Raw genomic sequence first — 15,856 nt, forward strand, 5'->3', positions numbered from 1 at the left:
CACAATGTAATGTAATTGCAGTGGGTACTTGGTATCTGTTAAACAGCACCTACTACTATGGAGTCTAGTTTCTGCGAATTAAGACAAATCGGGTAAATTAACAGAAATGCGAATCTTACGTATGCTGAACTTACTAGCCTTCATACCATTATTTGTTTGTTTGTTGGACCGAAGTGAAGCCTCTTGACTTCATGTGTACTCTTTGGAAGAAGCCTGAGAACATCCGTTTCCGTGCGACGCCATTTTGATGAAACAGCGAGGAGGTGAAGAAGCTTGGACATCCGAAATGGATTTTATGGATTTAAATTGAAGATTAATGTGGATACTTAATTTTCAGCGTTTCTTTATGGAAGACGACCGTGCACGGAAGAGGAATCTTTGCGTCTTAATTGCGTAACCGCCGGATATTTTGAGATTCATTGAGACAACATTGTTAGCATAGCACCGTTAACCATTAGCTGTTAGCTTTTGTTTGGCAAGTGTTTTCATACTGTGTTGAGTGTCGAGGCAACGTTAGCTAATCTCGAGGTCTAGCATGTTAGCCTTGGCATTAGCTAACCAGCTAATTTAACATTCACACGGTAGACTTCGATATCAGAATAATCTTTTTGAGGTCTAACAGCGACTTTTGGACTCGGTGCGGAAGCCCCCATCCAGTTTGAGGACTTTTTGTGGAGCTCGGTAGTGTTTTGTCTTGACTTGAAAGTAAGAACTGTTTCAAAGAGGGAAAACATTACCCACACGGACTGATGCTCTGGAAACCCCAGGCCCGCTGGTAGCTACACGAGCGGCTTGTAGCGCGGCGGCCCGGGCTTTCCACCAAGGACAAAACACGAAGGACCTGGCCTCATTAACATCCATGTGATAGATTTACAGTGTGCTGCATGGACTGTCTTGGATTTGGTGGCACCCTGTTGTGTTTTATCGGACTTTAAAGAACTGCCGAGGCACACTGCGCCGCTCAATGGCGCGCTGGCCTCAAACCTCGATTTTTCTTTGGCAATAACAAGAACTGTGTCGTCATCTGCGAGCTGATCCCTTCCTTATTTGAGCCCTTTCTTTGTCCACTGTTTCAGCGAATATAAAGAAGGTTTACCTATTAAAGTCACCAGATTTAGCCCCCTGTGTTCAGTGTTGACGCTGTTTTATTTTATTATCATACCAGGCCTGTGTTTTTTTTTCCTTGTGCTTGATTGAGTTAAGTGCTTAGACCTGTAAAAATGTCGTGTGTTCACTATAAGTTTTCTTCCAAACTGGACTACAACACAGTCACTTTCGATGGGCTGCATATCACCCTCAGCGAGCTTAAAAGGCAGATTATGGGCCGAGAGCGCCTCAAGGCCACAGACTGCGACCTGCAGATCACCAATGCGCAGACTCGAGAAGGTATGTTGTCAGCTGACGCCTTACACAAGTGTTTGACATACTTGTCAGTCATTGTTTTTTTTTTTTTAGAGTAACACGTATACATACTGTACATGCAGGACTTGTACTCATGATAGATTCAAATGAATCTGTCTAAATATTTAATGTATAGAGAATATGATATTACCTCCCATTACATTGCAGTTTAATATTGCGAGAACCAACCACCCAGTGTAACTGATTTTTTTTTTTAAATGGCAAGAGTATAACAGTAGGGTCTGTATCAGTTGACATTATCCGATGGTTTCCACAACAACCCTTCTGCCCTTGTTAAATCAAAAAGAACTTGCATCTAATGTGATGGAGATGAGATGTATTAATGTAAATCTTATAATTTGAGGCCACAAAGTTTTCACAAATAAGACGTATTATTTTGAACAGATGTTTGTAACATTGTTTAGATGTCACCATGTTCCTTGTTTTCTAAGTCTTTGCCTGTCTTGTTTTGCAGAGTACACAGATGATGAAGCCCACATCCCGAAACACTCGTCCGTGATCGTCCGCCGCACTCCGATTGGCGGAGTGAAACCTGCTGGCAGGACGTTCATTGTGTATGTATAGTTAAAGTATACACTTATCACTGGAATAATGACTGAAAACCTTTGTGTTCACACCACATTTCCTGTAGTTATAGTATTGTATTGGGCGTCTGGTCACAAACGACTATCATTGAAAACTTGGTCCTGACTTGCCTCTCAAGATTTGTCAACAACTAATGTTTTTTTTTCTGTTCTGTGTTTGTTGCTGCAGAGATCGTTCTGACACAGCTGTGGTGGGATCTTCTAGACCCGTATGTAAAACAAACCCAAAATCAACACTCTCTCCTCCTCCTCTCACCTCTCTCCCTCTCCCCCTCTTTCTGGCTTTAGTCACCTTTCTTGAGAACATTCTGTCAACAATAATTGAGTTGTGTGTATCTTCTGTTCACTGTGTGTTGGCTACATTTGTGTTGAGATCTAAACCTCTATATGTCATTTGATGTCTTTCTGGGAGGGTTTCCAAGTTACCACAGCTAAAATAGTTTGTTGTTTCTCTCTTAAAAACTCTGGGTTTCTGTTATGAAATTAGCAGATTAAAGTTTTAAACTGTGGCTGAGTGAGATGAGGCTGAGATGAGAAACAACAGACTAGCAACCATTGTTTTTCAATGTTCTGAACGGGACCCATTGTTGAACTGTTGCCAGTTTATAATTTTTTGAGAAACCATTTTAACTGTTAATGACTGTATTTCATAATGAAATGGTTTTGTAGCCTGCTTCAGGCCAGACAAATGTATTTTTAAGGGGTTTGTAAAAGGAAAATATGGTATTTTTGTATTATAATTCATTGTGATTTTATTTTCTGTGAAAATATTTTATTATGTGGTTTAAGAACCCAATGAAGTTAAGTGTGGCTGGGACTTATTGTAATTAACTTTGATTACAAGACTAACGCTGTGAGTGGAAGAAACTCGCCATTTTTATTTTTGAAAGCTTTTCCTGCTAAACTTTAAATTACTCAGATCTGTTGTTCAGTAACATTTGCCAATGTCAATTGTTTTGTCCTGTACAATTTCACCATGAAGATGTTCTATTCTGCACTGAGTATGGACTGCACATAACCCTTAAACATTAAAGGCTCACAGGTTTCATCCTAGTGAGTTAAATGCTTTGAATTAATTCAGATTCCTAAGTGTCTGTTTTACAAAGACGCAGGTATTAGCTTAAAGTGTATTGTTACAACTGTTTGGGGATCAGTAAGAAGCTAGTTTTAAAAAGTGAGATGCTGTGGCTTGGCCACTGAAGTATAATGTTGTGACATGATCACAAAGTACTATGACACATCATCAGTAAACTAAATATCTTGTCAATCTTGGAGGCCTTCCATGGTTACTGCAGTGAGAAGTATACTGGTGTAGTGTGGCCTGTAAGCTGTAAGCTGCAGAACCTGTCAATAAAGTTGATCAGTGGTTCAGTGTCAGAACCGCTTGCACCAGATCCCTGTGTGTTCCCTCCACAGCATTCTGCAATACCCAGTGTTTCCTCCGAGCCCTGCATATCATGCTGGATAAACCAATCCTGCTTGTTTGTTTGCGTACTTTAAGAAGATTAACATAAAAATTAGGCAGAGCAGCCGTTTTGTTTGATGTTGTAAAATATTATCTATTTTGTTTCTTTCTCCTTTGTCCGTGCACAAGACCTGGTTCTAATGATTTATTGACTCCCAACCTGCTTTTAAAGAGTCATCCCTCCACTTGCTTTCACCCCTGTCTGTAGTCGTGCTAGGGGCTGTGTAGGGAACAGTTTGAAGGAACACTTGACAACTCGTGTTAGCGTCTATTTTATTTTCTTCATTGGGCACTTTTTTTTTTAAAGAAACAGCATTTTTCTTATCAGCCCTACATATTTGACACGTCACAGCATTTGCTTTGTTATTAAAACAGCTTGGCATTACGCCTTGCTGGCTCATTAGTTTCCCAGAAAGCAGTTTTGAGCTGGTTTTGATGAGAATTTCTAACAGCTATGACAACCTCTTTTGACAAGCCCGGGCAAAAACTTAAATCACTGCAGCCTGGTGGAGGGAAACTGCATGCTAAAATTAAATGTCAAGTCTTCCTTTGAGAAAATCGCCCTCTTTTCTACCATAGCAGGAGAAGCTTCTGCAGGGCATGGGCTGGTAGTGTACATTTTAATTGTGCTGATAAAGGCCAAATAGCGAGGAAGGTTTAAAGCCTTTAAGTAGATGCTCTTGGACATTACCATAGTGCAGCATCAGAATATCAGCACTTTTTGACTTGAGTGTATGTGGAAGAGAAGTTGGAGTAGACGTGTGTTTTAAATTTCATGCAGTTAAACAAGCTCTTTAGGATTTCAGCACAGTTAAAATTATAACTGTCATTTCATTTAAATCATTTTGTTTTTTTCGAGACAAGTGCAACAGTTTACTTTTTGGACGCTTCGTTTGGTATATTTGCTGTAATACTTTGATATCACCTGGCAAGAGAGTAGATTTTAGCACAGATAGACACTTTGTAAAATAGAGCTAATTAATGGACATTTAAAACTGCTGATCCTGTCTTTTAAATGTCACCTTATGTATTACCCCACATGAAGCTTGTGCAACATTACATTTAAAAAAAAATGTTTTTATTGGTGCATTGTGACACAGTGCTGTCAGCAGAGGGATGAACATCATGTGCCAGCCTAGTAAACCATGTCTTGTTTTAAAAGCTTACTCGCATACCGGCATTTTTTCATGCACCTCAAGTGCTCAACAAAGGCTTTCATTGAGGTGTCAAGACTTAGATGGAGAATCTAAGTAACTGGACACAGATGTGGTGGGGAACTATCTGGGCTCTGCTCTTCCACTGTATGTCTATTACTTATTATGTTAACTTCTATAATATCTGTACTCTGATTCTCCTGCAGACCGATTCTTCTCCTTCTATGTCACTTGCCCAACTTGCCAAGGTACTGTTTCTGTACATGTCCGGTCTACTTTCAGAAAATATCTAAGTTGAATAGATTTGTGCTTTATTCTTGTGCGGTTGACAACCTTTTCTCTTTTTTCCCCCCCTCTATTATGTGTTTTAGACTGCTAACCTGGTTGACGCAAATGCATCAGAAGAGGACAAGATTAAAGCCATGATGTCACAGTCCAATCATGAATATGACCCCATACAGTTAGTATAAACACACCTTGTTCTTATACTAGGGTTTGGGGAAAATTTAATTTAAAAACCCTATTCCTGTGATGTTTTTGTGAGACCCAGCAGTAGCTACCTTCCAACAGCTGGTTAGTGAAATGGATAGGGATTAAAATTTGCAATACTGTGTTGTGTTTTTATGATCTTCATGGCTAAACCATGTGGCTAGTAAGTCATAACTTGGGTAAAATGGAATCACTGCTTTGTGTTTATGTTCCTTATAGCTTGACCAATTGGATAGTGAAACATGATAGACATGAATCAACTGTCAGTGCATCGCAGTTGCGTTTCTTGTGGCAGAACCCCTTTAAAAGTAGCAAACATTTTGTAAATGCTGATATGTTAAACAACTGTAATTTTCTGAAAAGTAGCAAGAAGTCACACAGCGAAGAAAAAAAAACAATCGTGTCTGATGCATCAAGTTTTACCAGTAATCATTCGATATTTGAATTGGTACTAAACATTCACTAGCTCTGTACAGGGTTCGTACGGGTGCTTGAAATCCTTGAAAGTGCTTGAATTTCAATGTTGTGTTTTCAAGGTCTGAAAAGTACTTGGATTTTAGTTTAAGTGCTTGAAAGTGCTTGACATTATAACTCTCTTCCACAAAATTGGGATCAGACTGGATAATTAATTTCTGAAGTTTTTGCTATTATGAAACATAATTTTAGATGTTTACAGCATAATACAAAGTACATAATTGTGATAAGAAAAAATCATGAGTATATATATTCCTGTAGATACGTATTTTACCCCAGCAAAAAGGTGCTGGAAAATCTTGAAAATGACCCTTAAAAGTGCTTGAAAAGTGCTTGAATTTGACCTTGAAAAATGTGTACGAACCCTGTCTGTACCATTTTAAAAAATGAATTAAATTTGTCTTTGTAGTTACTCCAAAAAGGCAGTTGGACCTCCACCGGCTCACTATACCTGCTTTCGGTGTGGAAAGGCTGGTCACTACATTCGGCAATGTCCCTTACTGATGGTAATTATCATGTACCAGTCGCTTTCAGAGTTTGTGGTATAAATTGTGACAAGGTAGTAATGTTTGCATTTTGGATAATTGTTTTGTTTTGAACTTTTTAGGTCCAAGATAAGAGTGTGGAGGGTCCAAAGCAAGTGAGGATTAGTAAAGGCATTCCTCAGAGCTTCATGGTGAAAGCAGAGCCAGGCACCAAGGGAGCCATGTTGACCAGCACTGGAGAATATGCCATACCTGCTATAGATGCGTATGTGTCAACTCAGGACACCAAATACACAGATTAATATACTTGTATAGACCATTAAATAGTGTCCGATTTGTCTTTATCATGACCTATTGCCCACACACTCATAGAAATACTGCTGTTACTTTCTTTTATCTGGCAACATAGTCCTCAAAGTTAAACAACAAATCTGTGTTAATACAGGGAGGCGTATGCACAAGGAAAGAAGGAGCGCCCTCCGTTTGTTCCTCATGACCAATCATCAAGCGATGATGAAACGGACCCAATACCAGATGAACTCTTGTGTCCGATCTGCAACGACCTGATGACTGATGCCGTAGTTATACCGTGCTGTGGAAACAGTTACTGCGATGACTGTAAGTACTTACTCATAATGTGTGGTAGTCTCAATTTACATGAATGTTGAAAAAGAGGAGCATTTCAAGACTGGTAGAGTCATGCACAAACTTAGCCAAAATTATATATATATCTTTATATATATATATGTGGGTGTGTGTGTTTGTATATTTGGATCCCACCACATTTGTTTTAAAGTGTTTATTTTGCCCAACCATCAGCAGTTGTTTAGGGACAAATCCAATGTTGAAATTGCACAAATACCCATTTATCCAAAAGTGGCCTCTCTAGAGCGCTGCAGCCCAAGGACATGTTGCATTTTGAGTAGTTGGTGAATTTCTCATTTTTGATGGTTGAAAAATTCTCTTGCTGTTATGATCCACAGTGTATTGGAGTGATTTCACGCCTACTGGGATATTGTTGGAAGTTGTCCTTGAAATGTTCCTCTAAAGTATATGCACACCAGACGAGTTATTTTCATCAAATTCATCATGGAAGACAGATAAGATGTGAACTTTTGTCTAATTAAGGATTGTTTGTTTTCAGGTATCAGGACCGCTTTGTTGGACTCAGAGGAGCACATCTGCTTCACATGCAAACAACCAGATGTTTCACCTGATAATCTCATTGCAAACAAGTTTCTTCGACAGGTAGGCCCATCATTGATTTGTTGCATTGTTTGGTTCATTTTACTTGAACTGAAAGCAAAAATAATTATGCAACATCTGTTTTCTTCTTCATGCAGGCTGTGAACAACTTTAAGAATGAAACTGGATACACCAAACGTGTGCGCAAGCAGCTCCAAAATGCAGCGCCACCTCCACCGCGCCCTCAACTGGTCAGGCATCTGCACTCAAGACAGCAGGACCCACTGATGGCCAATGTCACTCAAGCTCCCGCTACAAGTGCACCCATTACCACCCCTCAAGCACAGGTCCCAATCCCTGCACCTGCTGCTGTTGCTGCTGCTGCCGCTGATGCTGCTACTACTGCTGCTCCTGCTCCTGCCCCTGCTGCTGCTCTTACTCCTCCTCATGTTGCTGCTGCAACTGCTGTTGAAGGACAAGCTGCTTCACCAGCCCCTCCACCTGTTGTTGAACACCATTCCCCTATGCAGACCACCAGCCATGGTGAACCACCGCCACCAGGGTAAGTTTAGTCTTAGATGCAGACTGAACACCTACATGAAACCTCAACGACAAGATGTGATGTTTAAAGTGAAGGGTCTTTTTTAATTTGTCATTTTTTGCATGGTTGTGTTTCAGTGAAACAGACCCAGAACCTACTGTGACTCCAGAATCATCTGGAACCTCAGAAAGTGGATCACAGGTGAGTCAGCAAGAATCAAAGTGGGATGTACTGCTGAATGTTACCTGTTGAAAAAGCTCTGTCAATTATTTTGAAACGTGTTTGAGTGAGCGTCAGAGGAGTTCCTGTAACCTGGTTCAGTTATGAAGAAATGTTAAGAGTTTAGCCTATCTGATAGAAAATGTGTGCGTGTTGTTAATAATAGTATATCGAAAGAATGTTTTCAACCAAAATTGGAGTTGATTAAAAAAATTGCAATTGGTCCATCAAATCTTTGTTTATTTGGTTCCAATATTATCAACACCTTTTCCTCTAGACTGCTGTATTTTTTTTCTTTTGTTGATTGCATTAAGATGAACTTCTTTTTTTCACTGATTTCTCCCACAGAATTACCATTTGAATATTGTTGGCCACCCACCACCTCCAAGGCTACATCATCCTTCAGGTAAGAGGTTTAATTCAGGTTATTTAAGAAGATTAATTGAGCTTGCATGAAAGACATTCAGCAACTAACAAACTGTCTTTCTGCTCTGTTAGGTCACCATTCACGGCCCCATCACTCTAACAGAGGGGGAGGCAGACACTGGGACAGGTAAGAGACTGTGGGATATATATGGGATGTAAATGTGATTTATTGGTTGTGAAAGTTAAAGGCATTTTCAACTTATTCACTCCAAACCTGAAAGATGGAAGGTTAAAGAATCCTGTATACACTTTTTCAAGTATTTCAAAACTTAAAAACTCATTCATGGTCGACACTCTTCGGTGTATTTCACAATTTGTCTAGATTCAAAGTTTTATTCATTTTTCAAATCCCATTAAAACATTTCAAAGTATTCAACTTTCTTTGAAATTCATTTTCAAACTCTTCCCACTCCTTCACACATTCTCATAGAAATGCTATTCAACTTTGAAATATTCACAAAGATTAGGACCTACTCATATCAATTCCATTTTCCTATTATTCATACTTTTAGCACATTCACAGGCCAAAGTTTCCCATTTTACCTATTTCAACTATTAACTTTTCGTTCAGTCTTTAAGCTGTAAACTATATCTGAATGTGTAAATATTTTCCATCTTTGATACATTATAAGATTTATTCAACTTTTCAGTCCTATTCAGAGTATTTGACCCATTCACACTGTAACATCTCTTCATACTCCATCACCTGCTTCTTGTAACAAATTCAAGCCTGTATTGCAGTTTATTAAAGTTAATAAAGTATATTTTGAATCCTTGATCCAACTTTTAGGACCTTTTGATACTCTTCAGTTGCAACTTTCAATAAATTAAAGCCACCAATTCAGTTCAACCCCTAAAATATTTCACGTTTTTCAGATATTCAAGGCATTATTCAAAGATTCTACAATGCACATTTGGCGTCAGCTTTTCAACAGCCAGCCCTCAGAGCCTGCCTCTGCAATATGCAAGTCTAGACATTGACTTTTGTCCCTTTCCTTGTTCCAGGCCTTTCAGAGGGAGAGGAGAGCACTCCTCCACTCACCTCCAGACAGGTCCACCCCCTGCACCTGTTGCTCCCGTGTTTCCAGCACCATCCTTGTACCCGCCCCCACTGCAGCCTTACCCCCCTCCGTACACCTCTGGACCTGGCCTTGTCCCCCCTCCTGTCAGTTACCAGCCCCAACCTCTGTATGTGACTGGACCACCAGTGCTCAACCCTCCTTGGGTTACTCCTGGTTCCCAGCCACCTCTTGTCCCTCTTCCACCCTCCCTCTCTCAGCCCCCCCTCTCTAAGGAAGATTTCTACAGACAGCGGCACCACCGACAGGACAAGTGAGTCATTTGTTTTTCTTTTGGTTCTTCAAACTACAATTACTACTGATCATCTATGTTGGATTTACACGTAAATAATTTAACTTGACATCCCTTGCATTAGCATTATAATTTCCGTAAGGTAAAAACGTTTATTTTCACACTGGAGTAGCCTAAAAAGTTTCAGTGTTTTTGTCTTTGTGTCCACAGAGTTACATCTAAACTGGATGAATTTACAAAAGACTTCCACAAAGAGCTTATGAAGTACAGAAATGCACCAAAGAGACGAAGACCGTCTTATTCCAGGTAACTTCATTAAGAAGCAATATCAAAATTGGTTTTCGTTCTTACAATAATTACATATGCATAATCCTCAAAGCCATGTGTTACATTTTTGCATAATCTTCTTTCTTTCTCTCTTTGTTTCCTTCGGGTCTGTTATTTTCTTCTCTAGGTCCCGGTCATACAGTCGCTCGCCATTCAGCCGTTCTTACTCTCGTTCGAGATCCAGGTCAAGGTCTCGATCAAGATCGAGATCCAGGTCCTACTCTTATTCCCCCAGTCGATCCCGCTCCCGTTCCCGCTCCCATGGCCGGTCTTATCCCCACTCCCCTTATTCTAGGCGCAATGGACGTAGTTATGGACGCTCACGGACAAGGTCCCGTTCTCGTTCAAGGTCTTATGGGTATCGGCGCTCTGGCTCACCACGCTCTCCTCCTGCCTACCGGGGAGGAGCTTGGGAGGGAGTAGAAGGACCAGGACCCTACAGGTCTAGGTCAAGGTCTCGCTCTCCTGGCTTCAGGAACCGCAGCCCTGGTCCAAGAAAACCACCTCCAAGGGAGTTTCCGCCGTATGAATTAAAGGGTCCAAGTCCTGGTGGCCATGAACGCTGGGAAAGAGAGAGGCGCCAGTGGGAGAAGGAGTACGCCGACTGGTACAACAAGTACTACAAAGACTATGATGGCCAACCTCCCCCAATGCATCACAGAGGTCGCGGCAGCAGAGACAGAGAGAGGGATAGAATGTCCTCATTACCTAGAGATTACTCCCCCCAAGGGAGAGGAAGAAGAGGGAGAGAAGAGAGAGGTGCTCCACCTCACCATCCTCCAGCATCTTCCTCATCAGGTTCCAAGTCCAGCGCTAAAGTCTTGAAGACAAAGAAAGTGAAAAGGAGGAAGACCGGAGAGGAACCAGAACCGTCACACCAGTCGGTGGACAGAGGTGATGCTACGCCCGTCAGAGATGAACCAATGGATGAAATCCCTTCATCCATTAAAATGCCTCCCGTCTCGTCAAAGCCTCCAGTTGGCGCCTCAACCACTAAAGCTCCAGCCTCTAAAAGCACTGCAGCACCTGTTAAACCCTCAACCAAGTCGACATCAAAGACACAGTCTGACAAGACCAAGAGAGAGAAGGCTTCAAAGGTAAAAGCTAAAGTTAAGACGGAGAGCGTTAAGATAAAGAGTGACAAAGTGAAGAAGAAGACTGGAGAAGGAGTTGTGACCAAAAAGAAAGATTCCTCGTCCTCTTCTGTTGCTAAACCTTTGAAGACCATTAAAGCCAAACCTGAAGATGCCCCCAGCGTAACTACTCCTAAAAAAGAAAAGGGTAAAAGCTCCTCTGTGAGGCCTGCCCTGCTGAAGACCCCTCCATTGTCCTCACAGAACCTCTCTATGCATCATCCCTCTATTCATGACGGCCCTCGATCAAGCCACGACATGCGTGGAAGAAGAGATGTCCCACAGGGTGGTGGCCTCCTTCCCCTCCCCCATCAACATGGACTCCCGCTCCTCCATCGACCTCCCTCCCCAGTGGACAGTCGGAGGCGGATGGGAGAGGAGGGTCGCTCCTTGCTTGGACCTCCTCCTGGAAAGTTGAGGAGACTAGATGGGTTAGGAGGTGGAAGTGATATCATCTCCCACTCACATATGTCTCATCAGCCCCCGCTCCATAGACTCCCACCCTCTTCAGACAGGCCTGGACTTCTTCCCCTGCCAGGGACTCGTGAGATGGGCCGTGGAGAAGCCGATCGAGGACCCATCAGACCTCTAATGGACCTTCAGCTGGGTCGGATGCATGTGCAGTCCACAGACACACAGGTAGACTAATCTTTACATTTTACAGAGGGTATTTACTGATGTATTGATCCGTTAATTTTGTAGTGTGATCATTTTTGACATTAACGAGATGCCCTTTGCAAGTATGTATTTTAAAATCACTAAATTGTCTTCTTGTATTTACCAAGTTATCACTAGAGTTTCAGGTGATGAGTTTGCTGGTTCCTGCTAATATTTGCTGTTTTTCTTGGTTGCCTTTGGTTGTAAATTAAATACATCTGGGTTTTTGGACTATTGGTTAGACAAAACAAGCTCTTGAAATATGTAAACTTTCCCAATAAATTGAATTTTAGTGTTTCATTTGAATGGCACTCACTTGAGAAGCTGGCACTGGGGTCAAGCATTTTTATTGTGAAAATATATTAAAACTGTCATCTATAAAAATTGCTGTTGAATAATCATGACCAACAATCATCTTATCATTTCAGAACCTATAATGCCATAAAAGTGTTGAGTGTCTCTGATTTAACTCTCTTCTAATGTAATTTGTGTCTGTTTGTCCAAATTCAGGTGAAGCCAACAACCCAGAGGAAGATAAAGTTGAATCGAGATCTGGGGAGAAAAGGCAGCACTGAGACCGCACCCTCGGACAGAGCATCATCAGGCCCTGAGAAGACTACCTCCACATCAGACCGTTCATCTGCTGCTCACAACTCTGAAGGAGACCGACACAGCAGTACAGCAGAAGGTGCTGGAAGAAAGGAGCGGTCTGCATCTGCTGAAAGGGGAGTCTCCAGAGAGAGACCAGGAAGTGCTGGAGAAAGACATCAAGGCTCAGACAGAGACCAGAGCAGAAGCTCTGGACTGGACAGAGAGCGAGACCGAGACCGAGCCTCTGGATCAGACCGAGAAAGAGACAGAGGCACAACGTCTGACCGAGAGAGGGACAGGGCATCGGGCTCAGGCTCAGGCTCACAGAAGGTAGCAGTAACTGTGGAGAGGGACACGGAAGGAGAGAGGTCGTCAAAGACCGATCGAAAGACCTCCAGTAGTGGAAGTGCAGGAGGGAGGTCTGTCTCTCTGGATAAAATGACCATCGGAGAGAAATCCGCTGTCACCAAGAAACAGACAGACCATCAGGAGAAACCAAGCACATCCTCCAAGGAGAGAGGCGAGGGGTCAGAAAGAGCTGCTAAATCTGACAGGTTAGGGTTATGTTCATTTCCCAGCTGCTTGACAAACCACCATCCATATCCATGGCTAAACGCATAATATAGCATATATATATAATAGAACTGTAAACACAGTTGTTAAAACGTGTAATTATATTCTCTTATTTCCCAGGAGTGTGTCCAAGGACAGAACCGAGAGGAGTGTCCCCTCAGGAGAGAAACCAGCTGCTGCTCACAGAGAAGGTAATTTAAATCTCTGTATGTGTGTGAAGAGTTGATAACTTTTTGTCTTGTGCTCTCTAATTAAGCATTGATTAAACATGTGTTCCCTTTCCTCCTGCGCCCTCCTTCTCTGCCAGCAGGGAAAGATGGCGAGGAACCTGTTGTGAAGAGCAAACCCAGGATCAGTCGCAAGGCACTGACAAGCCACACCGCAAGCTCCACCAGGTGAGTCTTTTGTGCTTGTGTTACTAGGTGTGATTTGTATGGAAAAACGACAATATCTCTTAATTTTTATCATTTCTGTTTTAAAATGCCAAACATCTGAAGGTGTTTTAGGAATGCAAGGCTAAACAAGTGCAATATTTTTTAAACACGTCTGCTTTTTCTCAACACAAGGTCATCTCAAGAAACAAAGCGGGACTCAGATAAAGACCAAAAGAGTCAATCCTCCAAAACCGCAGAGCAGCCTCCATCTAGTCCTGTGAACAGCCGTGCCCGCAGCCCGAGTGTAAGTCCAGTAACCAGCCCGGCTAGAGAAGAGCCACTCATTCAGCCTCCTCCTCGCTCAAAGTGGGAGAGAGAAGATGATGAAGAAGGCCAGGAAAATGGACTTACTGCACCCAAGGAGCCCTCACCAGTACCGCAGAGGAGCAGAGGAAGAGAGGCACAGCCTGAAGCACCTAAACCTGCCAGGAGTGAAGGCTGGGAGGCCCCAAGGGAGGAGAGGAGAGGAGCAGTTAGAGAGGAGAGGAAAGGGAGAGCTCCAAGGGAGGAGGGTAAAGGTGGCAGGACGGCACAGACAAATTCTGATAAACCAACCAAAACAAAACTTGTAAGGGAGGAGGGGAGAGGAGTGAGAGAAGAAGGGAGAGCGTCAGCAAGAGAGGAGGGGAGAGGAGGAGGAAGAGAGGAGGGGCGAGGAGGGACAGGAAAGGAGGAGAGAGCAGCAGAAGGCAGAGTTGGTGGAGGACGAGAGGAGAATCGTGGCCCCGAGCCCAGGAGACAGCGTTTGTGTTCTGACCTGGGTCGTGAGACAGACGAGGCGGCCTTTGTGCCCGACTACAGCGAAGGGGAAGGCTCAGAGCTGGAGAGAGGGAGGAGTGGCAGCCCCAGCCTGTCTAACAGCCAACCATCCAACAGCCCCACCCAGAGCAACCACAGCGGTTCAGGAACAGCAGCAGACAAGAAGAAGAAAAAACACAAGAAACACAAAAAACACAAAAAGCACAAGAAGCATGGCAGTCAAGAAAAGGGAGAACAGAAGGAACAAAAGGAGCACAAGCACAAACACAAGAAAAAGAAACACAAAAAGAACAAAGACAAAAATGCGGTGGAAGAGGAGGAGAAGATGGAGAAGGCAGAGGAAGGGGCTCCATGCTAATAGGCTGAGACTGCAGCTTTGTTCATAAGGACGTAGTGATTTAACTAGAAATATCAGCTAACACTGGCATGCTGCTTCATATGCCACTCAAAGGGAATGGATGAACATGTCTTTGACTGTCCGTGACACTGAAGACAGGCTGCCCGGTTGTTTTTCTACAACTTAATGTCACTGCAGTTCCCTCAAACGTAGACGGTATCTGTCGTCCTCAGCATTGTGACCGCTGCTGAGGAATCTTTATGTTCAATGTGAGCCTGTTTGGTGACTTTGGGTGAGGAAAAACTCTGGAGAGATGCTGTGCCCCGCTCTATTGTGATCAACTTGAGCTGACCAGAAAGAACGTTATGGTGATAATTGATCACACAGCAGTCAATCTAAATGATTGGAATAACAAACACTGTACTCAGGGATGTGATTGCTTCTTTGTGGAGGAGGAATTGCTGTTTCTCTGCCTCTGATTCATTTGTATATAGAGATTAACTGTTGCTTCACATAATGATCATTTTTCCTGTTTATTTCGCTCACATCCCTGTTTGCTGTTCATGGCTTAAATGCTGAATAACCTTCATTGCTACTAAGGCCATTGGATGCTCTTTTCGAAGGATTGTACTAGCAGCTTTGCATGTTTCAGCACATTTACTACAAAACATTCATTCTTTCTGTTACTGCTAACTATTTTCAACGTTGATAATCTAATTTTTACTCAGCCATTTGTGTCAGTTAATGCCAGAACAGTTATTTCCCTTTTTTTCTTTTATTTTTTCTTTCAAGCAAGGTTAAAACTTTGCAAGACTTTCCCACCAAACATGAACATAGTATTTGTAATTAATGTGTTAAAACTTGCAAAATCACCAGTATGGTCCTTTCATGTTAAAACCTTAACGCGTATGTGCTGCACTGGATTGTATAAATCTAGGATGTGTTTATTAAAAATTTGCAAATCAGTCTGCATGTTTTTGCTCCAAAGGTGCAGTAGTTGTCTTTCACAGTATCTGAATGAGTGAATGTGTGTGGTGGTGTGAAAGTGAACTGTGACAGAAATGGGACGAAGTGGATGACTAGTGTTCTTACAAACAAGTTGTTCATTATTATTTTTTTTTAATTAAAATGTTTTGACCTCATGAAAAGTGTCTCAGTTGTACTTTATTTGATGTTTGAACTCTTCTAAGTGCATCATTAAAGGTGCATATGTGTGTAGGATTCGGGGGATTCTATTGGCAGAAATTGAATATAATAACCATAATTATGTCTTCAGTGTATAATCACCAG

General features: G+C 42.2%; 1 protein-coding gene and 1 long non-coding RNA gene across 3 annotated transcripts in view; one reads left to right on the forward strand and one right to left on the reverse strand.

The window, feature by feature from the left end:
• LOC115579068 (uncharacterized) overlaps positions 1 to 15,856 on the reverse strand; it is a 42,702-nt gene that overhangs the window by 18,245 nt on the left and 8,601 nt on the right. The window lies entirely within an intron of this gene.
• On the forward strand, positions 219 to 15,714 carry LOC115579027 (E3 ubiquitin-protein ligase RBBP6-like). 2 transcript variants are annotated; one of them, XM_030412474.1, is made up of 20 exons: positions 219 to 1,386; positions 1,877 to 1,976; positions 2,176 to 2,215; positions 4,832 to 4,873; positions 4,997 to 5,085; positions 5,998 to 6,094; positions 6,196 to 6,338; positions 6,519 to 6,691; positions 7,218 to 7,321; positions 7,417 to 7,820; positions 7,937 to 8,000; positions 8,367 to 8,424; positions 8,517 to 8,571; positions 9,450 to 9,776; positions 9,966 to 10,061; positions 10,210 to 11,854; positions 12,383 to 13,017; positions 13,157 to 13,227; positions 13,344 to 13,431; positions 13,603 to 15,714. In XM_030412474.1, exons 1-20 carry the CDS (start codon positions 1,221 to 1,223, stop codon positions 14,585 to 14,587), a joined length of 5,382 nt encoding a protein of 1,793 aa, XP_030268334.1. In that variant the 5' UTR covers positions 219 to 1,220; the 3' UTR covers positions 14,588 to 15,714. The 2 variants fall into 2 exon arrangements, with proteins under 2 accessions (XP_030268334.1, XP_030268343.1); XM_030412483.1 differs by having other exon boundaries at positions 13,347 to 13,431.

This window comes from Sparus aurata, chromosome 1, assembly GCF_900880675.1.
Source record: "Sparus aurata chromosome 1, fSpaAur1.1, whole genome shotgun sequence".
Lineage (NCBI taxonomy): Eukaryota > Metazoa > Chordata > Actinopteri > Spariformes > Sparidae > Sparus > Sparus aurata.

Coding starts and splice junctions, on each gene's coding strand:
- LOC115579027 (XM_030412474.1), top strand. CDS start 1,221: ATGTCGTGTGTTCACTATAAGTTTTCTTCCAAACTGGACTACAACACA. Junction 9,777..9,965: donor CGGCACCACCGACAGGACAA/GTGAGTCATTTG, acceptor TTGTGTCCACAG/AGTTACATCTAAACTGGATG. Junction 11,855..12,382: donor TGCAGTCCACAGACACACAG/GTAGACTAATCT, acceptor GTCCAAATTCAG/GTGAAGCCAACAACCCAGAG.